This window comes from Argopecten irradians, chromosome 4 (genome assembly GCF_041381155.1).
Source record: "Argopecten irradians isolate NY chromosome 4, Ai_NY, whole genome shotgun sequence".
Classification (NCBI taxonomy): Eukaryota; Metazoa; Mollusca; class Bivalvia; order Pectinida; family Pectinidae; genus Argopecten; species Argopecten irradians.
This window is the reverse complement of record NC_091137.1, coordinates 20,626,611-20,652,992: the sequence shown is the minus strand read 5'-3', so window position 1 is coordinate 20,652,992 and position 26,382 is coordinate 20,626,611. Positions and strand designations below refer to the sequence as shown.

At 34.9% G+C, this 26,382-nt stretch overlaps 1 protein-coding gene across 1 annotated transcript; it reads right to left on the bottom strand.

Annotated features, from left to right (window-relative positions):
* Positions 1 to 4,254: 4,254 nt before the first annotated feature.
* On the bottom strand, positions 4,255 to 26,301 carry LOC138320907 (uncharacterized). The gene is made up of 9 exons (XM_069264210.1): positions 26,230 to 26,301; positions 24,250 to 24,297; positions 21,884 to 23,131; positions 21,108 to 21,300; positions 19,312 to 19,438; positions 18,998 to 19,117; positions 15,599 to 15,686; positions 13,458 to 13,593; positions 4,255 to 9,044 (listed from the first exon to the last, which is right to left on the bottom strand). Exons 2-9 carry the CDS (start codon positions 24,271 to 24,273, stop codon positions 8,005 to 8,007), a joined length of 2,976 nt encoding a protein of 991 aa, XP_069120311.1. The 5' UTR covers positions 24,274 to 24,297; positions 26,230 to 26,301; the 3' UTR covers positions 4,255 to 8,004.
* Positions 26,302 to 26,382: the final 81 nt, after the last annotated feature.

The following is a 26,382-nucleotide window of genomic DNA, read 5'->3' as shown; positions in this document are numbered from 1 at the left end:
ATTTTCTAAATTAGAAACAAGATACTTTGTTGTATTTTTACAGATGACCAGATTCAAAGACTATGTCACAGAAACATGGGTAGAAAGTCATGACAAGGAAGCTTGGAATCACTTTGAGAATACTGGTCCAAGAACTACAAACTACAAACCACGTGTAAGATGAATCGTGTGTGTAATGTTCATCCTAACATATACAGCATCATCAAACTTCTTAAATCTATCCAGACTACCAATAAATCTAAGATCATTCAGCTGGAAGCAGGAGCCAGACCACGAAACAAGATGGCCAAGTACCAGCGGATTAATTCTAGACTGCAGGTTTGAAGGACAGGTTTAGGAATGGGGAACTGGATGTGTACGCCTGTGCAGAAGCAGCTTCACATTTACTTCATCTTGAATGAAAAAAATATTGTGCTCATTAACTGTGCTGCTAATAAGGAAACTTTGTTTTATATTTTAATATGTATGTTGTCATATGAATATGATACTTGCTAATATTTTAATATGTAAAACCTAATTTCATTTCTGTGATCATATTCGATTTTAGAATTATATGGTTTTAGAATAATGTTTGTCTAAATTACTATAGCAAATTGCTTAAAAGCCATCCTCGATACTCCAGGGCTTCCGATCACTAGCGATCTCTACACCCCTGGACTATCTCATAGTGAAATTGAAGGCAGTTCAGCCGAAAACATTTGACCAATCACAGGCCAGCAAAGATTTCCTTTGAAGACTACAGAGAGAGCGATGACTAATATCAAAGCCACACAGTCGACCACAGTGTACCGTTATACGCTCTTTTGATGTACATCAAATGACTAAATTACCTGTTCTATTCTGTTGCCTCCAGTTTTACTATGAGATAGTCCAGGGGTGTAGAGATCGTAAGTGATCGGAAGCCCTGGAATATCGAGGATGCTTAAAAGCATATACACGTGCTATTATAATATAAACATAATTTCATTTCTGTGATCAACTTTGGTTTGAATTTTATAGTTTTAGATGAAAATAATATTTGTCTTATCAACAAAAAAATTAATATATTATTATATTCTTACTTAAATTGCATTTAATGTCATTCCTGTGATCATTTTCATTTATGTGGCATTATCATATTCTTAATTAAACTGTGATTATTACAATATACTTGTGAATATTTTTGATAATGTAATATGTTATTAATAATGATAAAAATAAATATTTCATTAACTATGATGTTATGATTTTTTTTCTGGTGTCTTTTGTTGTTTTAGTAAAACACACCTATTCCAACCTGGCCAACCTTTTACCCTGCCTGTTTGACACCTAAAATTCAAAAAGTTAGCTAGACTGGAAGACACCCCATATATACCGTGTTAGTTTTGAAGCTTGAATCAAAAGTGAAGTCTGTGGAAGAAACTCCCAAACGTACTGTCTGATTTCTAGTTTAGCGGGACCAAAGAAATTTTTACATTTGAGCCAACCATTTCATGATGAATGGCTTTGTTAATCGACAGTCGTCCATCCGCATATATTTCTTGTTTCGCTATTTCTTAGTATAATCTAATATTAATTAATAAGAGCTCAAGATCTCTTTCAAACATCAAACGTAGATTCCCCTTGGTTCTGACTGTGTAAAAACTTCACTAAGATTGTGTTTCATGTTTGATGATTATTGGACATGAAGTTTTCGAAAGATCTCCACGTTCCAGTCTCTGATTTCTACAACTAGGGTCGAATCTTGCGAGGTATAGGTTAATTCAAAGTTCCGATAAGATTGCTGTCATACGTAACACCGCCACCATAGTCTCGCTTTCACGACTTTCGTCGGGGCAACTAACACCCGTTTTATAGTGGCTCTAATCACATGTCACTAAGGGTCAAGTTCTGGTGACCTTTATCGTTTTATAAAGGCTCTGATCACATGTCATTAAGGGTCAAGTTCTGGTGACCTTTATCGTTTTATAGAGGCTCTGATCACATGTCATTAAGGGTCAAGTTCTGTTGACCTTTATCGTTTATAGAGGCTCTGATCACATGTTATTAAGGGTCAAGTTCTGGTGACCTTTATCGTTTAGAGGCTCTGATCACATGTCATTAGGGGTCAAGTTCTGGTGACCTTTATTGTTTATAGAGGCTCTGATCACATTTTATTAAGGGTCAAGTTCTGGTGACCTTTATCGTTTTATAGATGCTCTGATCACATGTCATTAAGGGTGAAGTTCTGGTGACCTTTATAGTTTTATAGATAATCTGATCACATTCATTAGGGTCAAGTTCTGGTGACCTTTATCTTTATAGAGGCTCTGATCAATGTATTAAGGGTCAAGTTCTGGTGACCTTTATCGTTTTATAGAGGCTCTGATCACATTTATTAAGGGTCAAGTTCTGGTGACCTTTATCGTTTTATAGATGCTCTGATCACATGTCATTAAGGGTCAAGTTCTGGTGACCTTTATCGTTTTATAAAGGCTCTGATCACATGTATTAAGGGTCAAGTTCTGGTGACCTTTATCGTTTATAGAGGCTCTGATCACATGTCATTAAGGGTCAAGTTCTGGTGACCTTTATCGTTTTATAGAGGCTCTGATCACATGTTATTAAGGGTCAAGTTCTGGTGACCTTTATCGTTTATAGAGGCTCTGATCACATGTGTATTAAGGGTCAAGTTCTGGTGACCTTTATCGTTTATAGAGGCTCTGATCACATGTCATTAAGGGTCAAGTTCTGGTGACCTTTATCGTTTATAGAGGCTCTGATCACATGTTATTAAGGGTCAAGTTCTGGTGACCTTTATCGTTTATAGAGCTCTGATCACATGTCATTAAGGGTCAAGTTCTGGTGACCTTTATCGTTTTATAGAGGCTCTGATCACATGTCATTAAGGGTCAAGTTCTGGTGACCTTTATCGTTTATAGAGGCTCTGATCACATGTTATTAAGGGTCAAGTTCTGGTGACCTTTATCGTTTTATAGAGGCTCTGATCACATGTCATTAAGGGTCAAGTTCTGGTGACCTTTATCGTTTTATAGAGGCTCTGATCACATGTCATTAAGGGTCAAGTTCTGGTGACCTTTATCGTTTTATAGAGGCTCTGATCACATGTCATTAAGGGTCAAGTTCTGGTGACCTTTATCGTTTATAGAGGCTCTGATCACATGTTATTAAGGGTCAAGTTCTGTGACCTTTATTTAAGAGCTCTACAATGTTGCACTGTGACCTTTATCGTTTATAGAGGCTCTGATCACATGTCATTAAGGGTCAGTTCTGGTCCTTTAAGTTCTGGTGACCTTTATCGTTTATAGAGGCTCTGATCACATGTCATTAGGGGTCAAGTTCTGGTGACCTTTATCGTTTATAGAGGCTCTGATCACATGTTATTAAGGGTCAAGTTCTGGTGACCTTTATCGTTTATAGAGGCTCTGATCACATGTTATTAAGGGTCAAGTTCTGGTGACCTTTATCGTTTTATAGATGCTCTGATCACATGTCATTAAGGGTCAAGTTCTGGTGACCTTTATCGTTTTATAGAGGCTCTGATCACATGTTATTAAGGGTCAAGTTCTGGTGACCTTTATCGTTTATAGAGGCTCTGATCACATGTCATTAGGGGTCAAGTTCTGGTGACCTTTATCATTTATAGAGGCTCTGATCACATGTTATTAAGGGTCAAGTTCTGGTGACCTTTATCGTTTATAGAGGCTCTGATCACATGTTATTAAGGGTCAAGTTCTGGTGACCTTTATCGTTTTATAGATGCTCTGATCACATGTCATTAAGGGTCAAGTTCTGGTGACCTTTATCGTTTTATAGAGGCTCTGATCACATGTCATTAAGGGTCAAGTTCTGGTGACCTTTATCGTTTTATAGAGGCTCTGATCACATGTCATTAAGGGTCAAGTTCTGGTGACCTTTATCGTTTTATAGAGGCTCTGATCACATGTTATTAAGGGTCAAGTTCTGGTGACCTTTATTGTTTTATAGAGGCTCTGATCACATGCCATTAAGGGTCACCCATTAAGGGTCAAGTTCTTGTGACCTTTATCGGTTCAAAGAGACTGTGATCAAATGTCATTAAGGGTCAAGTTCTGGTGACCTTTATACTCAAATGCATTATCTCCACCTAGCTACCTACCACTTTTGTGTGTTTTGTTGTATGCGCAAAATGACCACATATACGAAAACGCCTCCGAAAGCACTTGTTAACTATTCATCTCAAACATTTCACTTCTTTGAAAGAAAACAAAACAAAACAAAATTCTAAAAAAATGTTCTGACTTGATTTATTTACAATTTAGCGTCAGTGGCACCATACATAATTTCTTCCAGTCAACTCTAAAGTGAATATTTCTATAGCACATTATTCCTTATGTGTCCTCTCTTTCACATCAGTAACCTTACATACATACAGCTGATCATGAGGTATTCGTAAAAACCAGTTTAAATATTATCAAGGCCATTCATGAATAACAAGGGTCCAATGTAACTTGTCCAATGTAACGAATCGCTAACCTGCTACCAGGTAATCACAGTATATACTATAACATGGAGTAAATAAGATTCTATGTATGACCCCGGTAAATCTTAATATAAATTTTAACTCAATTACACTTCACTGCAACATGCTGTATACCAATGGCCAGTATAGGGTCTCTAGGCCATATTCATTGACAAGAAGTCCTTTTTAGACAGCCTTCTTGACCTCTGTGACCTTAAATAAAGGCAAAGATTCCTTTGAACAAACTTCATAGCCATTCCTACGAGCATATTACAGGCCAAAATAAGATCTCTAGGCATCATAATTAATGACAAGAAGTCATTCAAAGATTTAAGTCTATAAAATCCATGTGATGTTGAATTTTAAAGGTCAGTCATTCATTTGAACAAACTTTGTAGCCCTTTATTCCAGCATGTTACAGGCCAATATCTGGCCCCGATTTCTCGAAACAAAGTAAAAAATGAACTTAAGATGAAATTATTAACATAGATTACATAATAGAAATAACTTAAGTTTTGACTGAAGTTGTTAATTTTGTTTCGAGAAATCGGGGCCAGGTCTCTAGAGGCATCCTAGTTACTGACAAGTACTTTTATGAAAGGTTTTAGCCAATGGTTATCGATAAGAAGTAGTTGAAGGATTTTAGACCTCAGTATCATTGAATGAAGGTCAAGGTCATTAATTTAAACAATTTTTGTAGCCATTAATCTCTGCATCTCCAGGCCTCCTACTTCATGAGAAGTTATTTAACCAAAGGGGAAATCTGACGCCAGACGGACGATGAACACTATGCCACAGCATAAATATATATAAGCTCACATTTCAAAAGGTGCTGGCGTACCAGTTAAAAAGAGAAAGAAAAAAATCAGATCCTAAAAGGATTTTGGCACTGATAATCATATGTCTAAAATCTTATGAGCAATAGAAACAGTTCATAATGAAAATAATGGCACAATTTTTCAATTCTACAGAGATACTAGCAACCATGTAAGATATTGCACTTCATTTATAGACTTCAGTATTAAAACTCTGTATTTGAAGATTCACTTATGTTCACAAATTTTCCCCTTGATTATGATAAAAAGAGTACTGATTTATAAATGTAACCCTTCGAGGCCCACAAGGTTTCTGAAATGAAAATTTAAAATTTTTCTGAAAAACAATTATAAAGTAACATAAGAAAATCAAAATCAATGGCCTTAGACAACATCAAACAAAAATAAATATTAATGGCCTTAGACAGAGTTACAACACCAAACAAATGATTCTCTATGCATGTTAACAATGAAAGTTCATTACGCTGTTTTATTATCTGGCACTGCGATGTACAGTTATTAGGACGACGACAGGAAATAAAATATGACACGCAAAATCAAATTTATTTTAATCGAATTGTTCATAAGGTGATGATAAGTGTTGTATTTGTATTAAAGTTCAGCTTATAACTTTTGCGGCCCTTTAAAATTATCAATTTCGTTTTACATTCCAACTTTGAAAATTAAAAGCCATTTTGGTTTAGAACCTTTAAAGGGACAATTCAGTCTAAGAGAACATTAAAATTTGTATATGTATCGGAAAAAACGCAGTTCTAATGGAAATTAGATCAGTCTGTTTTACTGTGATATGCCTGAAAAGCCCTTGGTGGTGACATGTGGGTAGATGTTCAAACTTGCTCGCTGTCCGCCATTACACATTGTGGTCAAACTTCTTGTATGCTGAGCCCTGTCCCTTGCTCGTAGGGTAATGCAACTGTTGTCTAGAACTGCTCAAATCGCTCTGACATAAGTATGTTTACCTTATTAGGTGAATTATCTTGTCTAAAAACCATTTTATCACCTTCTCAGTGGTTATGTAGTTTATTTGTTTAACGTGCGTGACTTTGGCTCGGGTATGGGTACAGCGTCCATATTGTACATGCTAAATCGTATTGATCAACGATTTGATATTTCAACAATATTAATTAAATACTTAACAATGTTGTGGAATTAGTCAATGTTTTATGTTTTATGTTTCATAAGAAATGTAGAACAATACATTTATGCTATATTTTGCTTCTTGGTTTTGTAAAAGAATTAGCCTAAATGAATTGTCCCTTTAAAGAGGTACAATACAAGATAATTAACCTACGAATGTTCCCTCACAGATGTAATCTGTGATTATTGTACAATTAGTGACAAGTTATCACAGTTTAACAAAAGGCTCATGGCAAAGTACCACATACATCATCTATAGTTGTAACATTGATGGTGGAGAGACAATTAAAATCTACAGTTTTTTTAAAATAATCTTGACTGTCGTATTTAACAGGTTAACACTTTGGTTTTAAAAATTAAAAGCCATTTTGGTTTAGGACCTTTAAAGAAATACAATACAAGGTAACTAAGCTACGAATGTTCCCTCACAGATGTAATCTGTGAATATTGTACAATTTCTATTTAACAGGTTAACCCTAGGGTGGAGGAGAAGTAGCAGTAGAAACTATTCTGGACATGTACTTTAACATGACAATGGCACATGACAATCTAACTCTATTGTTGCAGTGATTCACAGTTGATACAGATTATCAAAGTTTCTCATAGGAAACGTTGCCTGTCCTTAAAAAGTCAATGTTGGTCATAAGCATGGAATAAAGTAAATTTTTTGTATTCAATTAAGAATTCCCATGTGGGCTTTACTACGGTAAAGTATTCACGAATCCAATCACTTAAAATAATACACAGCAAAAGAGTTTCATTCATGGACTGATTTATATCGTAACTTTCTTACAAATGTTGTTTTTTTCTACATCAAATAACTAAATACAGTGTAACTTCCAAAAACTGAACCATCTCAAAACCAATTATCTCTTAAAACCGAACACGAATGTGATGTACGGAATGAATACCTCTTTCTTAATAGTGATTAAAACTTCCCCAAACCGATCCCTCCCAATTCCAAATACCAGACGGATTTTGAGATCGGAATAGTCAAATATAACTAAAATGTACTTCTGAAAACCAGCATTAAGTACCTGAGAGACGCTGATAGCTTGAGGTCTGATCAACCGACCGTGAAATACACATGGTCACCTGTATCCATAGTGGTTGCATGAGAAGGCTATATGTATGTACACAGAAATTATACCTGGGATGGTGGTGTAATTATTATTTCACATAATGACCGGCATGTGACATTCACATGAACAAAAATATTGTTCAGTTATAACAAACACTAGGCACATGTATATGGTTATCATAATGATCGAAATTCGGTTCACTTCTCCAAACCCAACCCTCCCTGACCCGGCCAAAATTCTATGCACCGACCATATTCTGTTAGGGGAAGTTCCACTGTAATGATAAATAAATAAATATTTTACTCAAGACCCCAAGATCATGACACAGTCTAAAATATAAAACTTCTGATTAGTTTCAACCTCACCAATCACATGTTACCTTATAAAAAGTGATGCCAATTTTTATTGGCTACACAAAACTTTGCGTCAAAGAATGTTTCATGATCGTGAAGCCAGAAGTAATTCCTAATTAGTCTGAATCTGATAACACGATGACATCATCGTCGTGTGAATTTGAGGAGCCTGTAATTTGCTTGTTAGGTATAGACACAACGTCCTGCTCCTCCTCCCCCGCCAGGTCTATCACTGTTGTCTTCCTATTCAAAGGCTTCAGAGACAATAATTTCCTAGAGTTCCTGAACATGATTGAGCGCTGTGTTGAGGACAGGTCATAGACAGTGGAGGAAACCTCCCCATTATCACTCCTGTCATTGGTTGAGTGAGTCTCGTGTTTTTTGTTTGAGCGAGGTGATGACTTACATTCCTGATCACTGTGTAAATAAACAGATTTTCCATGGTCTACATCATCACTACCTCCTCTTGTGTCATTCTCCGCTGGCCATCTAAGTTGACGTTTTGCTCCTTCCTTAAGAGAATTTGGCAGAGACGAGCCCTGTTGATTCTCAGTACTGTCTTCGACTATGGATCGTATGTCAGAAATTTGGAGATCATAATCAGAATGAGAAGTTTTTAACACTGGCATATGATCCATGTAGTCCTCTATACTTAATAGAGAGGATTTAGGTTTATCACTACTGTCATAAGCCATAGGCAAGTCTTGAGGTGAGTTAGCCACATCTGGTGATGTAGAGTCGAGAGGATTAGCCACATCGGGTGACATAGAGTCAGGTAAATTAGTCACATCGGGTGACATAGGGTCAGGAGAATTAACTACATATGGTGACCCAAGTTCAGATGAATTAGCCACATCAGGTGACATAGGGTCAGGTGAATTAGGCATATCTGGTGCCATAGGGTCAGGAGAATTAACTACGTATGGGGACCTGGGATTAGGAGAGTTGTCTGAGGATATCTTGTCATTAGAAACTTGATGAGAACCTGAGGAGGAATGTGGAGATGCTGCCTTCCTATCTGTAAATCTTGGAGAATGCCTGAGAGCAGTGTCTGAACTGTCACACACTGATGAAGAGCTGCCATCTGTTGTCTTTCTAGGTGATGTGGAGGTTTTTATAGGTGATGCCGAAGCCTCTTCCTCACTGTCATTAAGAACTGCAACATTAAAAAGGCAAAAATTAAAACTCTTAACGAGGAAGCTAGTTGCTACAAAAAAAAGTTGGTTTAGCCAAATTTTGCTTCAGACATGAAATTTACATATCAACATTTTTTCTATGTTCTGAAATGTGAATATGAAATGTGTCATAAATAGCATTTTGATCATTACAATAAATTTGTATTAATTAGTCCCTCCTAATCTTATCTCATAACACATACAAGGCTGGGCTAATGGATTTGGGTTTAATTATTAAGTACACATGTAAATACATATCTTTCTCTGATATCATCTGGAACAAAAACCATGGGATATATTGTTTTTTACAAAGTTAATAATACTTAGAAATGTTATTTAGATGCCACATTATTTGGTAACAACATTATTTGTTATGTAAATACCTATATTCAGTCATGTAGATAGCTTATTCATATTCAGTCAAGTAGATTTAGCTTATTCATATTCAGTCATGTAGATTTAGTTTATTCATATTCAGTCATGTATCTGGTAAATAGCTTATTCATAATCAGTCGTGTAAATATAGCTTATTTATATTCAGTCATGTATCTGGTAATTTGCTTATTCATAATAAGTCATGTAGATTTAGCTTATTCATTTTAGCTTATTCATATTCAGTCATGATGATTTAGCTTATTCAGACATGTACATGTATAGATAATATAATAGAGCTTCTTCATATTCAGTCATATAGATTAAGTTTATCAATATTTAGTCATGTAGCTTTAGTTTATCAATATTCAGTCACATAAATTAAGTTTATCAATATTTAGTCATGTAGATTTACTTTATCAATATTCAGTCATATATATTTAGTTTATTCATATTAAGTCACGTAGATTTAGCTTATTCAAATTTAGTCATGTACCTGGTAGATAGCCTATTCATATTCAGTCATGTAGATTTTGTTTATTCAAATTCAGTCAAATACATTTATCTGATTCCTGCCAACATGAAATAAAGATGATATTTCACAGCCAACTTTGCAAAGTACCTCATAAACAACAAACATCAAAGCTGGTTGTTAAGTCATAATACTCATTACATCACACTGAGCCAATGACCTTTTACAATTTTGTAAAACCATAACTGTAATTACTGCTTCTATTTCGAATAACATCTTCTGATGCTAATTAAAGGAAAGAAATGACTACTTAAGATGACAATTTATTTTTCAAAAAGAATTTTTAAGGTATTACTATCTATCAATATTAAATAACCTACAGTTAATCTGTAACTTTTCATGCATTATCACATTTGACGCATGCAAATGATTGAAAATGCTTTCAACTGTTAATATCATGTTTGCTTTATATCACTTTTTTGTTTGGCAATTGGAACGCTACATATTTTTTCAAATAGAACACGACATTAAACAGTATCTTCAAAAGTAAGAAAATATATTTGTTTTTGATACATTTTGTATCTCTGAACCCCAAAATACTGGGTACATCAAATTCATATGACCTCAGTAACAGGTCATTGGTAGTAATTTACTACTTTTACACCAGTATGCTATTGGTCAAATATCAGCATCCCCAAATGGTTGCTATCTATTCCAGTGTAAGGTAACTTAGTATTTTCATTTCATAATGACAGCATCTTACAGCTTTCTTTTCAGAATGGCAAAGCAGATATAATAAAAAAAATTTGTGAAACAAAAGTGCCTAGTGGCCTTAATGCGCACTTTGAGTGGTGACTTTTTATGGCCTCTGGATTTCAGGACTAATATCACACATTATAATTTTATCAAACAGTTATAGACCAAAGTACCTAGCCTCCTTCCTCAAAGAGTCCTAGAGATCGACCAAGGCCAATTTGTCCATGAAATCACACTCATACTGAAAATTTATACCAACTTTGACACACAAGATTCATACAAACACATTTCACCAGCATTTTGGCCAACAGACTATGGTCTCGATATTTGACAATTTTACCACAATTTATCAGAATTTCAGGCCAGGTGAGCATTTTTAAACTTGTACAATTTTCGTTTTATTGAGATAAATCTGCCCAAGATTTTACAGATTGTTAAACTCATCAATGACATTTAAGAAAAGGTTTGTGATTGTTTCTTTTTTGTTCTTTTTAATAAAACGTTTAAAATTAGAAACAATTCATTAACTAGTACCACCTCTAAGCCCCTTCAGGTCAGTAATGTCTAAGATGTACATATATACTATATTGTCTGATTTGTTAAAGTAGCGAGTTTTGTGAGACTATACATGTATTATGATCTGTCACAAGCAGGTTATATATGAAACCATGTACGTACAAAAGAAAATACATGTTATTCCAACTTAATGATTTTCGAGGAAAGCAAACACAGTATCCAGTAGTGAGCTCGTCTGTTACACAACTGTCTGAGGACTGATTTTTATTGGTTTCATTTAAAAAGCTGTCTAAATTTTTGATTTCCCTCGTCTTCGGGTCAAGAAATATAAAATGAAACCATAATAACCTGTCCACCCCCTATATAACTAACATTGTCATACTGCAAAAATGTACCATGTTTTTTAAGTTAGCACGGCGGGTTTTGTGAGACTTCACTATATTACCTGTCACAGTTAGGTTATAATGAAGCTGTACATATGTAACTATGGGAGATAACTCCAACTTTATGATTGTCAATGAAAGCATGCATAAATTCCAATAACCAGTTCACCTGTAACACACAGATTTGATTTCGGTTTTGCAATATGACAAATTAGCCTTCACCTTGGAGAATATGAAACCTCTACTTTGAAGTAGGAAATATAAAATCACAAGTTACTATTTGAATATATGACTTCCCTACAACCTCAATAAGTAAACATATTTCCTTCTCATCAAGATATTTTTATCAGTCTTATTTTCACCTGGTAATTTGATAAATAATCCATTAAAATGTTCTTTCCATGCATGTATATAAATACTTTAGTTAACTATTCCCATTCAAGGTGGATTTTGTAAAAGATTGAGCTTTCATTCCGAAGCATATAAATTGTATAAGAATTCAAAATAGATGATGCAGGATGAAAAGAGATAAGAATCTATATGCATTCTTTCAATCGACCTAGATTTGTAATGAAAATAATTTCAATACTAAAATGTCTTTCAAATGCCTCTATATGGAATTGGAATGGGGTGTAGCAGGATTGGACAAAATGGGACAAAATATGTCCCCTCCCATTTCATAGCGTTGACAAATTAAAAAAAAATGCAATAACAAGAGAAATGTCGAAATTCAAAATGACAGCATGCCTTCAAAGCGGTCATACACAACTGATAAGAACGAGGAAATAAAACAAACAGGCCACGAGTTATAGTTAACCTTCCATGGGAAACTTACATCAGATCAGGTGCTGGGTTGAAGGGGATGATCTTTGGATAGAAGAGGCCCATGGAGAACACTTTGACCACCTTTTTTATATTTCAACTCTGGTAAGAAAAATAAGCTTCATGCAATATAAGTACAACTGAACCTCGCTAGCTCAAAGACTGAAGTGTTTTAATGATTTTCATATTAAGTAAAGTACATTGAAAAAATCTGACAAGTTTACCATTGTCCTTGGGCTAATGATTTTGAGGAAAAAATGTTACAATGTAAAAGCTTTTTTGCAACAGTAGGTACAATATAATTCTTTATTATTCAATTACTGCAATTTTAACTTAATTGAGCTTGTTGGTTTTTTGGGTATTGGTGTTAACAACGTCTTCAATTTAATCAGCTGTTAATAAGTTCAACATCCTTTACATGTCGACATCCCATAATACTTCTGACCAAATACCACAAATTGAATCATTTGCATAGTAACACAAATAATATAGGTACTTAAGAGTTAATAACCTTGTCGAAGGTGAAGATTAGTCATTTTAAACTAACATGCTCCCAATCTTACATAAAACAGTCTTCAGTATATACTGTCTGTCTGAGGAGATTTAATTAATTTTAATCATATATATTTGACTCTGAAAAACTGTAAATCATGTCCATAAATTGGATACCACCTAACAGTACACGTTATTCCAATAGATCCTTTATCACCTATGTATAAAATGTATATTGCTAACCCTAACTGTATGTATATAAAGTGGTATACTACTGTCTTGTTTTGCTATATTGAATTGCTATTTATAACATCTAGATCAAGGGCCCATACAATCACCCATTCATTCTGATGTCCATATTGTAACAATGGTTTTAAAAGAAGAATACGCTGAAAAAAAGATTACTTTCACTGAATAGCTTTTATTCAATATATGATAATGATATTGTAAAGTAGAGTCAACCAAGCAGTTGTTGTTTCAGTCATTCAGAAAAAAAAAAATGTTCACAGAGAATAGTTGCAACAGACTTTGCCAAACTAAAGCAGTATGAGTTTAATACCATCAAAAAGAAATAACCGTACTTGCTGTCAATTCTGGCACATCCATTTCTTCTTGATTCTCTTCTTCTTCTTCTTCATCTTCTGACTTTTTGTTTATGTCTTCATTTTCATCTACCGGAGGAGCCTCTTCCTGCCATTTACAGAACTTCTCTAATACCTAACAAACAAATAAAAACAAATTTCATGAGATTTAGTTTTTATTCATTTCTTCATAGTAATAATGACAATGACAATATTCTGCCTATTGTAATATTCTTGACACACTATGTTGTGATACTTTGGTTTTATTAGTTTAACGTCCTATTAAAAGCCAGGGTCATTTATGCATATGCCAGGTTTGTTGGTGTAGAAAAACCAGAGTACCAAAAGAAAACCAACAGACCAGTGGTCAGTACCTGACAACTGCCTCCACATGGGATTCAAACTCGCGACTCAAAGGTGAATGCCTTGTGGTAATATCTTGATCACTCAACACTGCGACCCCTAGCTACAATACTTTTAGTCTAATGTGACGCTACCCAAATTGGAACACTTTGTGAAGATAATTGTAACAATTTTCTTTCGTGTGCTTGGATCCAAAGTTTTCTCTTAAATTTTCTCTTAACTTTCCACAAATTGACACCTTCAGTTTTAATTTCATAATTTGCTTACTTGTCAGCAGTGCATATATTTATAAATAGAGAGCTATGAAGCATGCCCTGTCCAGCCCTGTGTTTCAGCATGATCGAGTACTTAAAATGGAACTCCTCCTAAATATGGTTTGATAAAAAATGTCTAGACATAATAAAAGATGTTTGAATTCATTTAAGGAAAGTTTGAGCATTTTCTAGTTTATTTAAGTCATGTATCTGTCAAAAATATTCCAGTAAGAATTGTATTTGTTTTAAAATGTATGCCAGGTGTTTTTAGGGTTGTCGCACAACATCATTTTCCGGATTTTTTTTTTATAATTTCATTATTTTCATGTTTAAATAGAGATAATAAGCAATAGGAAAGAAAATGACACCTAAACTTTGTCACAGTTACTATTCAGCGCCTTATTTTTTGTTCAAGACAGTTATTGTTGGTATAGATTGCAAACTGAAAATTCTGTATCATATATTTAAAAAAATGGTCCATTTTGGGTAGCATTCCAATTTGGGTAGAGTCACGCTAAAGAATAAAGTATATATAGGACCTTAAATGAGTTTTCAATTCATATGAGATTTTATAAAACGAGTCTAAGAAGTTTGATAAAACCATTTTTAACAATTCATGCATATTTTGGAAGGTTACCATGGCAACTACAACTGCAAAATTAGAAATCATTCATAATAGTTGAATCAGGGATATATTAAATATCTAAACTACAAAATTAATCACTAACCGTGCGTTCCATTTGCAGATTTGTACCAGTTGCACTAAAGTGATACGGCATCGCCAAATGGAACGCGTTTGGATTTTTCCATGATGGCGGCACCCATATGAAAAATACGCTTCGAATATAAAAGCTACTATAAGTATTTTCGGATTTAATAATAAAATTGATATAAAAATAAAACCTAAATAGTTTCAGCACACATTGAAATAACAATCCATGTAATTTTATCGGATATAAATACGCTCTGCCTTGTTTTCAACAAAGAAAACATTCCGGTGACAAATGAAGAATCTCGGGTCCGCCATCTTGAATACAAGTGGTACGCTTCTAAAAACGAACCACTTGTATCTGCAAATGGAACGCATGGTAAATAACAGTTTTGAAAATTTGATGGATTTGTAGGCCAAAAAGGGCAAACCATACACAGTCCTTTAAGATACTTTCACCACATAACTACGACAATCTACATTTCAAAGAATTTAACACTAAAATGTGCTGCAAAATCCAGCAGAGGCAGTCCATTTTGTCCTTGAACTCTGAAATCATATTATTTTCCATGATGTCACATTTTTTTTCCCTATCATGACATCACAATGGCCTTCCTTAGAAATCACTCCAGTTTATATTATACCAGTGACATATGCAAAAATATAACAGGGGGGTAATCACAGGGTGATTAGGTAGATTATAAAACCTAATATCAATAGTGTCAAACATGATGTCATACCAGAAACTGATGTGATGATTATATTTTACTTTCAGATGAAATCACTTTAATCAGACATTATACATGGTAACTTACATCATCAAGTTTGCCTTTAGCAACTTTTCTGTTTTGATCCAGTTTCTTCTTTAAGTCAGGATCTTTTAAGGCTGGGTCTTCTCTTACCCTAGAATCAAGGAAATTAATATATCTAAACACTACCTAACAAGTGATGTAAGATAGAGTAATCCCCTCACTCTTTTACAATGCACCAGTGCTCAAGCTCATAGAAGTTTGATGAAAAAGAATTAGTCGAAACAGCTGTTATAGCTGTCAAATCTACATTACTGAAATCAAATGCTTTGCTAACAATTTGGTACAAGAGGCCCAGAGGGCCTGTATCGCTCACCTGGTTTGTTATGCCAAGTAATATTCTGAATACAGGTTCATTGTTTCTTTTCTGAAAGAATTTGAATATTTACCTCTAATTACCCTATTGGGCTCCCTCCATTCATTCTGCTCCAGGGGATCAGAGCCAAAATGTATACAAATTCTGTTCCCCATCCCCAGAGGATGTTTCAGACCTTTGGTTACAATCCATGCAGAACTTTATGACTAGTAGCAAGTTAAAGAATTTACCTCTATGTCCCCTATTGGGCCCGCCCCTCCTGCCCCAAAGGATTCAGAGCCAAAATTTACACCAACTCTAATCCCTTTCCCCCCCATGGATGTTTGTGGCCAAATTTGGTTACAATCCATGCAGAACTCTAGGACAAGTAGCAATATATAGGATTACCTCTATTTCCCCAATTGGGCTGCTTCCCTCCTGCCCCCAGGAGTTCTGAGCCAAAATTTATGCAAACTCTGTCCCCCTTCCCCAAGGATGATTTTGGCCAAATTTAATTACAAGCCATGCAGAACTCTATGACTAGTAGTGATTCATAGGATTTACTACTAATTCCTCTATTGGGCTATGCCCCTCCTGCCCCGGTGGTCAGTGCCAGAATTTATAGAAACTCTGTTCCCCTTCCCCATAGATGTTTTTGGCCAAATTTAATTACAAGCCATGCAGAACACTATGACTAGTAGCGATTTTAACGATTTACCTCTATTTTCCATATTGGGCATAGGCCCTCCTGCTCCAGAGCCAAAATTTACACCAACTCTAATCTTTTTCCTTTATGGATGATTTTGGCCAAATTTGGTTACAATCCATGCAGAACTCTAGGAAAAGTAGCAATTTATTGGATTTACCTCTATTTCCCCAATTAAGCTACACCCTCCTGCCCCCAGGGGTTCTGAGCTAAAATTTATACAAACTCTGTTCCCCTTTGCTAAAGGATGATTTTGGCCAAATCCTTTTTTTTCAATCCATGCAGAACTATATGACTAATAGCAATTTATAGGATTTACCACTAATTCCCCTATTGGGCCATGCCCCTCCTGCCCCAGGGGGCCAGAGCCAAAATTTATAGAAACTCTGTTCCCCTTCCCGAAGGCTCCAAATTTAATTACAAGCCATGCAGAACTCTATGACTAGTAGCGATTCATAGGATTTACTACTAATTCCCCTATTGGGCATAGCCCCTCCTGCCCCCGTGGGGTCAGAGCCAAAATTAATACAAACTCTATTCCCCTTCCTCCTAGGATGGTTTTGGCCAAATATGGTTACAATCCATGCAGAACTCTAGGTCTAGCAGCGATTATAAGGAAATGTTGGCGGATGATGACGGACGCCGCGCCATGACATAAGCCCAAATAATCACTAAAATGATACCATGTACTCAGTACAATATTAAAGGTAGGTTTCGCCCAATGAAATATAAAGAATACAAAATTAAAATTTATTCTGTAAATAGATATAATCTTCAAACCATTTTCAATGCATACAGCAAACAATATTAGTGGTCAGTTGCCTAGCTTGACCAGGAAAATACTCTTCTAATCAAAGTGCCAAGGCCACTCATAGATGCTGTGAATAAAGGACTCAAACAAAGAAATAAAGAAATTGGTATTTCATTAAAATATTGAATTTAGTGTGCAGTGTTGAATTTCAGAGTTTAACCAAATATATTTACGGTATACCGTATTTATGATATTTAAAGTTTTTCAAGAACAATAAGTTGAATAACTTATTTTCCTGAAATAACTGTAATAATTTTTATATCTAAATTATTTCTGAAATAACGATTTCAACACCAATGAAACCGTTCAGAAAACTAACATGGGTTGCTTTGACGACTTTTGACTAATAAATCGTGGCCAGATACTTTTGCCAAATAAAAGGTAAATTAATTCATTATGTATATCACTCAGTTTTCTTTTAAATTCACAAGAACGCTCGCCATTAACATCAAGAAAATGTCATGTAATGTATTGGACTTGAGCAAGTCTTTGTAAGCGGTTGGCAAGATATTATCGTGCAGAACATTTTATCATGAGTTTTGCTTTGCTGACTTTTGACTTATAATAAAACATGGCCATATACTTTTGTCAAGAAAAAGGTACATTATTTGGTTACTTACAACACTTAATTTTTTTTGAATTCATGAGAACACTAACATCAAGAAAACTTCATACAATACATCAGACTTTAGCAAGTCTTCATAAGGTAACCGTACACTATACGGCAATTAAAGCTCATTTATAGATCTATATCATCATTATATTTTGTAAGTTTATGTAGATAAATTTTGTACTTTTTCCCTTTCAATATAACGCAATGTCAATAAACAAAAGACACAACTCCCAATGACAGATCAAGGGAGGAAACATGTACTCAAAACTATTAACATTTACTGCGCAATAATATCATCAGATATAGTTTGTTGACACAACCAACACAAAAAAATTTATAAGCGTTATAAGAACTTTCTTTTGCAGTTAGCTTCCTAACATTTGATTACAATAATCCATCAGTAGCATGAATTACGTAAAATTTAAGTAAACCTACACAATCTAAAATCCACTGAAAGTCTGCCATGGAGGAAGACAGCGAAGAAGGCGTTCTTTGTGATTTTCGGGAGACTTCTGATCTCAAAGTAATACAAATATCATAGAGTCACAACTGAACACTTAAAACATTCCATCCATGGTGTATATATTATGTACAAATTCAATGTCTGTGGTTTTGAATATTAGGGTTTTATTTTTTCATACCATCAAGTATTACGTGAAATGAACAAAACAACTTTTAATTTTCATCGCTGAGTGATTTCATTGTTTTGATGTGCACAGGGGTACTATCCAGTCAGTCTGACATCGTAATAAATCAAGGATTTCCTTCAATTTTGTATTCAAGACACATTTTCTTAATCTTATATGCATGAAGAAACTAAATTGAGGTATTTTTAATATGCTTTTTCATCTTTTCATCTGTTTATCAGGTTTCACTAAAAAATATTCATTTGGTTAGGCGAAACCTACCTTTAACATTATATTACAGATGGACTTTGTTACAAACCAATCTACTTCGTAAGTGTTTTAAGCTCTATGTACCCTTGTTCCTCTGGCAAGTGTCCTAAAGATGTCTTTCTGAGATCACTGATGCGACGTTTCTGAAGCAGATCACCAATATCCTGGAATGCTTCCCTTGCCAATCTGTCGATAGCTGGCCCACTAGTAAACACAAAACAGCATCACACTCTGATAACACAAAATATTCTAAAACTACATAGAAAATAATGAGTGGTACATTATGACCATGTCATTTAAGTCCACTGAAAGAAAAGGATCATGTTTTCTTTTGTCTTGATAGGTTAAACAGTAAAATTCTTATTTTTTTGTTTTTCTGGATGCAAACTTATGCTCACCTTAATCCTAGCTTCTTCTTTTTGCTGGTATCTCGAATCACCTTCTGGACGTCATGAAAATCTGGGAAGATCTTGTGCTTGTTTATAAATCTCTCCAAATTTCGGTTGACTTCAGGATACCTTGTACCTATAATGTATCATTAAGTAGTACAAATGACAAGTAGTCCTCTACCTAAGTAAAATTTACAATGATGTGAAGTACTTCATATGTTATCTCCTGACGAGTAAAATTGCATCCTTTATCTTTAATTCTTACCCTTGTATTACAATCTTCTTTTGATGGGATGACCAGTACTGGACTGGACACCTTTAATACATACCCTTGTAATAGAATCTCCTTTTGATGGGATGACCAGTACTGGACTGGACACCTTTAATACATACCTTTGTAATAGAATCTTCTTTTGATGGGATGACCAGTACTGGACTGGACACCTTTAATACATACCCTTGTAATAGAATCTCCTTTTGATGGGATGACCAGTACTGGACTGGACACCTTTAATACATACCCTTGTAATAGAATCTCCTTTCTATGGGATGACCAGTACTGGACTGGACACCTTTAATACATACTCTTGTAATAGAATCTCCTTTCTATGGGATGACCAGTACTGGACTGGACACCTTTAATACATACCTTTGTAATAGAATCTCCTTTTGATGGGATGACCAGTACTGGACTGGACACCTTTAATACATACCCTTGTAATAGAATCTCCTTTGATGGGATGACCAGTACTGGACTGGACACCTTTAATACATACCCTTGTAATAGAATCTCCTTTTGATGGGACGACCAGTACTGGACTGGACACCTTTAATACATACCCTTGTAATAGAATCTCCTTTTGATGGGATGACCAGTACTGGACTGGACACCTTTAATACATACCCTTGTAATGGAATCTCCTTTGGATGGGACGACCAGTACTGGACTGGACACCTTTAATACATACCCTTGTAATAGAATCTCCTTTTGATGGGACGACCAGTACTGGACTGGACACCTTTAATACATACCCTTGTAATAGAATCTCCTTTTGATGGGACGACCAGTACTGGACTGGACACCTTTAATACATACCCTTGTAATAGAATCTCCTTTTGATGGGACGACCAGTACTGGACTGGACACCTTTAATACATACCCTTGTAATAGAATCTCCTTTCTATGGGACGACCAGTACTGGACTGGACACCTTTAATACATACCCTTGTAATAGAATCTCCTTTTCTGATGGGATGACCAGTACTGGACTGGACACCTTTAATACATACCCTTGTAATAGAATCTCCTTTTGATGGGATGGGATGACCAGTACTGGACTGGACACCTTTAATACATACCCTTGTAATAGAATCTCCTTTTGATGGGATGACCAGTACTGGACTGGACACCTTTAATACATACCCTTGTAATAGAATCTCCTTTTGATGGGATGACCAGTACTGGACTGGACACCTTTAATACATACCCTTGTAATAGAATCTCCTTTTGATGGGATGACCAGTACTGGACTGGACACCTTTAATACATACCCTTGTAATAGAATCTCCTTTTGATGGGACACCAGTACTGGACTGGACACCTTTAATACATACCCTTGTAATAGAATCTCCTTTCATGGGATGACCAGTACTGGACTGGACACCTTTAATACATACCCTTGTAATAGAATCTCCTTTTGATGGGATGACCAGTACTGGACAGGACATCTTTTATACATACCCTTGTAATAGAATCTCCTTTCTATGGGATGACCAGTACTGGACTGGACATCTTTAATACATACCTTTGTAATAGAATCTCTTTTCGATGGGACGCCCAGTACTGGACTCAGCACCTTTCAGTTCACACAGCTTCCTCCAAACCTTAACAAATTTTTGCTGGTAGCGGTCCTCCTGAATGTAAGCAGAATCCTCCTCTCCAAGGGCATCAAGGGACAGGTCAGCATTTTTCAGAAGCTCTATCTTGTTACGAATGTCCTGTTAAATAAGAAATACAAATCAATAGTTATCTTTAAAATCTGTTCTCCACATTCAATGAAAAGAATTCCCCAAATGTATTACATTAGAATTAATAGTATGTTCTTGTTAAATGTAAATTCGATTTTTTTTTTTAATATACAGGTTCTCACTTTGAAATTCAAAACAGTTCTCTGTTTTTCAATACTTATTTCCATCGACCTAGAGGGGGCATTTTCAGGTATGATATTATCAGAACTGAAATAAGTTCTCTGTTTTTCAATACTTATTTCCATCGACCTAGAGGGGGCATTTTCAGGTATGAAATTATCAGAACTGAAATATCATTGAATTAGATATGGACAAGGAAGTAATTCCAACCGTGTGGACGAAACAAAATTGTCAAATTCGAGGCGATCTGCCCCTTTATCAAGACATACAAAATTAGAATTAGATAGATATATATTATTGAATTAGATAGATATATTATTCTATTTGATTTTGGGAATGTTGTTTAATCACCCCTGCCATTTGTTTTAGTAAACCAACAGAAAACACTTCAGCATAATGTTAAATTGACTTTAGATGTCATGAAAGATCTTACCTCCAGTAGATTTTCTAGGCGCCGTATCTGACGTTGGGAGCCCTTTTTCACAGGTTCTGAGGACTCCCTTTCCATTGAGTCTGTAACTGTTGTTGCTGATTCTTCCTGACTATCGGTGCAGACTGTCTCACTTGTGCTGCCTTCTTGTACACCATCTGTAGTCTGGTTATTCCCATTACCTGTTTGGTGAAGTTCTAATGTCTTAATTTCCACACGCTTTGGTTTTTTCCCTTCACCTTCAATATTAGAGGTGATCTCAACATATTCTTTTTTAAGTTCATCACAAATCTTTTCAGTATTTCCACTACAGATCTGTTCTTTAGCCTCTTTTAAACTACTGGATTGTTTAGTATCGTTGTTGTTTGAATGTTCACTTACAAAATTTTCAGCTAAGGAGCCAAACAAAACTTGAGATACTTTTGTTTTTATTTCTTTGATTGATTCTTCTGGTAATAATTCAACACTATCTCCTTCCTCCTCATCGTCGTCATCATCAATTGTGATGCATTCAATTTCATCATTTTTAACGTTGCTGTTAGAGCTGCCTTTAGATTTGTCTATGTTATTTGGTATGTCAGGTAGGACTAGATCTTCCACTGACTTTTCTCCGTCTGATATCTGTACAAGATCATTGAAACAAGATGTACCCAGCAGTTTGTGACCAGTACTTTCCTCCTTGTTTGATTCCAGAGTTTTCAGCTTGTCAGATTCTGTATTGTTACTTTCTCCGTGCTTGGTTGGACTTCTACTCTCCTCTCTGTTTGATTTCCGAGCTTTAACAGTACCCTCTCCCTCACAATGACCATTTAAAACTCCTTGTGGTAATTCTGATTTATCTACATTTTCGCAATTTTGTTTAGAGTGTTTGAGAGATAATTTGTTTACTTTGTTATGTTGTTGCTGAGCTTGACTGAAAATTTCATCAATTTCTACAACACTACAGTCAGTATCATTGGAGCAGACTGATTTTGGACTTGGCGCCTCTGAGCTATCAAAGCCAGTGTCTAAAAGTTTACGCTTCTTTTTTAACTTTCTTTCTGCCTTATTTGATTTTAATTCATTGAGAAAATCTCTCAGATAAACAAATACTCTACTATTGTCACTGTCAATTTTAGCTTGTGTTGCATGTAAACTGTCCTCAAATTTACTTGATTGTATATAGGACTCTGAGCATTCCTTGAACCGCTTCTTTATCAGAAGTGACAAATCAGGAGTGTTTTCTATGTAGCTTTGTATGTGATCCAAAAACTGAAACAGATGAAAATGTATACATGTGTAACGGAGAATTATTGATTCACATAATGAACATATTAGTGTATTAATTACTAGTGTAGTTAATTCTTTAAGACATAGATATATGTAAGTCATGGATTTTAGAGTCAAGAACCCTTCGAATTCCTTGGCAATGTAATTCAGACACTGACTTTAAAATCTGAGAATAATTGCTAGATATTCATTAAAATTTCTAAAGAAAAAATTGACAGCAAATTGTGATAATCCATCGCTGACAAATGGTATTTTTTCTCTATCAAAAACAGGAGCAGACAATTAAGCATTTTTCTTTAATACCACCAGTGAAACGTTTGAGCTGTTAATTTTACTTCAAGATAAAAATATTCAAAATTCTGTGGGACTACATATGTCCTATGAAATGGAATGAAGTACTGATTGTGCATGCACCAAAAGCAAACATATTATTTGATATTATTTTTTGTGTTAATTAGACAATTATATATATATGATTAAACACCAATCAATGCTCTAATGGTGAGTATAGTTTATGCTCTGCCATTGATGGAGCATCTTTAAGTACTGAAGAATCAAGCTGCTATATGTTATTATAAATCACTACATCAGTAACATTAATTACACTAACTAGCATCATGTTTTTGGTTTTATTAATTTAACTTCCTATTAACAGCCAGGGTTATGTAAGGACAGGTTAGGTTTGTTGGTGGAGGAAAGCCAGATATGGAGAGCTGGCTTGTTGTAAAATGTCGGGACATCTTAACCACTCGGCCACAACGGCCCCAATTAGCATCATACAAAGTTATCATTACAGTGCTTATTTTAGCATGATTTGGGGCCAATTTTCGACCCAATTCCTGATGGCAAATCCTCTATTTTTCCTCCTGTTCAAGCCTTAAATTTCCCAAACATTAAGTTTCTTGACAACTATCCAAAAATAAATTGCATGAACTTATTTGTTATGCCTTTTTTCATATTTTTCTCAAATCTTGTTTTTGTTGCACATTTTCCCAAATTAAAAGCCACAGGCCTTATTCCAAAAGCAGTGAGAAAAAGCCCTGCATTATTTAGTAATACTGAGTGTGCATTCATTACCGTACATGTCCAAAAACACCTACATTGTTTAATACTTCTTCAGACATGATAACATTCCACTTTCTTCAAACCTGAAAGTAAATTGACATTATTTTGTTATTTAAATATCTACATGATCAAAAATAAATAGCAAACAAGTGGCCAATGAGTCTTGATGGTCATCTGACTATTGGCACAATACAACATAGTCAAAGAATATAGTAGTGAAAATATTTCGTTAATACAAAAGAATCAAATGCACTAACAAAAATCATTCATAAATATTTCAGAATTTTTGTCACTTGTGACCTTGAATAATGGTCAAGGTCATTAATTTGATCACACTTGGTAACCCTTTATCCCAGCATGCAACAAGCCCAATATCAGACCCCACCCTAGGGCCTAAAATTCTTACACAGTTACAGTTGTAAATCCTTGGTCAGAAATATAAATATGCATCAGCATGTCGTCATTAAGCAGAAGGATGCCATTCTATTTATCTTTCTTCCGGATGGGCTTCATATCAACTGTATGTTCAATCTGGTAACTTTTTATTAATGCCTATTAAATATACTACTACCATAGACTCCCCTGACCAGTGCTCGAACAAAAAACATGGTTTTTGGCTGTTAAAATTAAAATGGTAAGCAATGGTTGATGTTTGTATTATTGTAACTTAGGACAGACTTATGACAACTATTTTCAACAAAATTAAAATGAAGTTCACATGTTGGTTTGTTTACGACAGTGTGTCAGAGATCACTGTCAAAATGGCGGAAATTGCGTATGAAGGGACCAGTCCTCGAACACCCAAATGAAAAAAAGCAAACATTGTATTTATATGACATTTTTTCATTCTATTCAGGTATATTTAGATGTCTTTTTTTCAAAATAGCAATAAAAGTATTTTCTATCTACAACCTGTTCATATTTAACAAAAAACTAAGTCAACTATTTCGTGGGTAATATACCAGAAATCATGGGTTAATACGCGTTTTAACAGGGCAGGAAGTGAACCAAAATTGAGAAAATCATTTTTTTCGTTATTCGAGCCAAAAACATGTTTTAAGTGTTATTTTTCTTTAAGAAGAGAAGTTTTGCTATCATTTTAGCATAATCAAATATTTTTAGAATCATGCGATACTGTTTATTTTGGCGATTGTCAATTTTGTGATTTGTCGTCAAACGTCATCTGCTCATATTCAAATTACGGAACTACTAAGCGAACTTTTCTTATTAACAGAAGAAAACTAATGCAAATACATAAAAGGAGTGATTAAACATTATTTATTATTTTTTAATAATAAAAATAATACTTTGAAGATTAAAAGATATGGAATACAGTCAAAATATCCCCCAAGCGAAGATGAGAACAAGGAATCTTGACGTCACATAACGTCAACAAATGGCGCGAAAATCATAGGATTCGCATACGCAGCACTCCAGGCCTTGAATGGGCACAGAGAAATCCGAAACTTTTGAGTTCATTTCTTTGAGTTTATGCTAGACAATTATTATATCATATAGTTATATAGTTTAAAGTCCGTCCTTTTATTTCTAAATTATGTCTTCTACATGAAATAAAAAATAAAATACACAAGTAGAGCTTAGTTCTTTCCATGCCATGCATGATTCATTCTAGTATTTTTACTATACATATATACATTTAATGTGTAAGTAAAAAGCTCGAATCAAAATCTCATTTAAATCGATATAACACAGAAGATTTTGTCAAAGATATCACCACTTTTTGAAAGTTATAGTCATACCATATCCATTTTTTTCAAAAACAAATTCACAGTGGTTAGTGGTATTGAAGAATAATGGAAAAACTAGGCCTACAGCGTTCCCTGTCAGTTTGTAATTAGCCTGTTCCGAGAAAGCTGACAACACATGAAGTCAACATGTAAAATAAAATTACCTAATTTCGCCAAACGTCAATCTAAAACATCAGATGTATATCAAAGAACGATTGAAATTCTATCCTAAAACACCTGAGATAACACATATCGTTAAATACATACCCGTCGTAGGTTTTTCTGACAACACAAGGCCTGCGCTGGCCCGAGTTAGTTAGTGGTACGCGCGAGGGAAACAACAGGAAGTTAATGCATTTTAAAGAATCACACTGCTCTCGTACAAAAACGAAACAAAATTTTAATAATTTATTGCCTTTT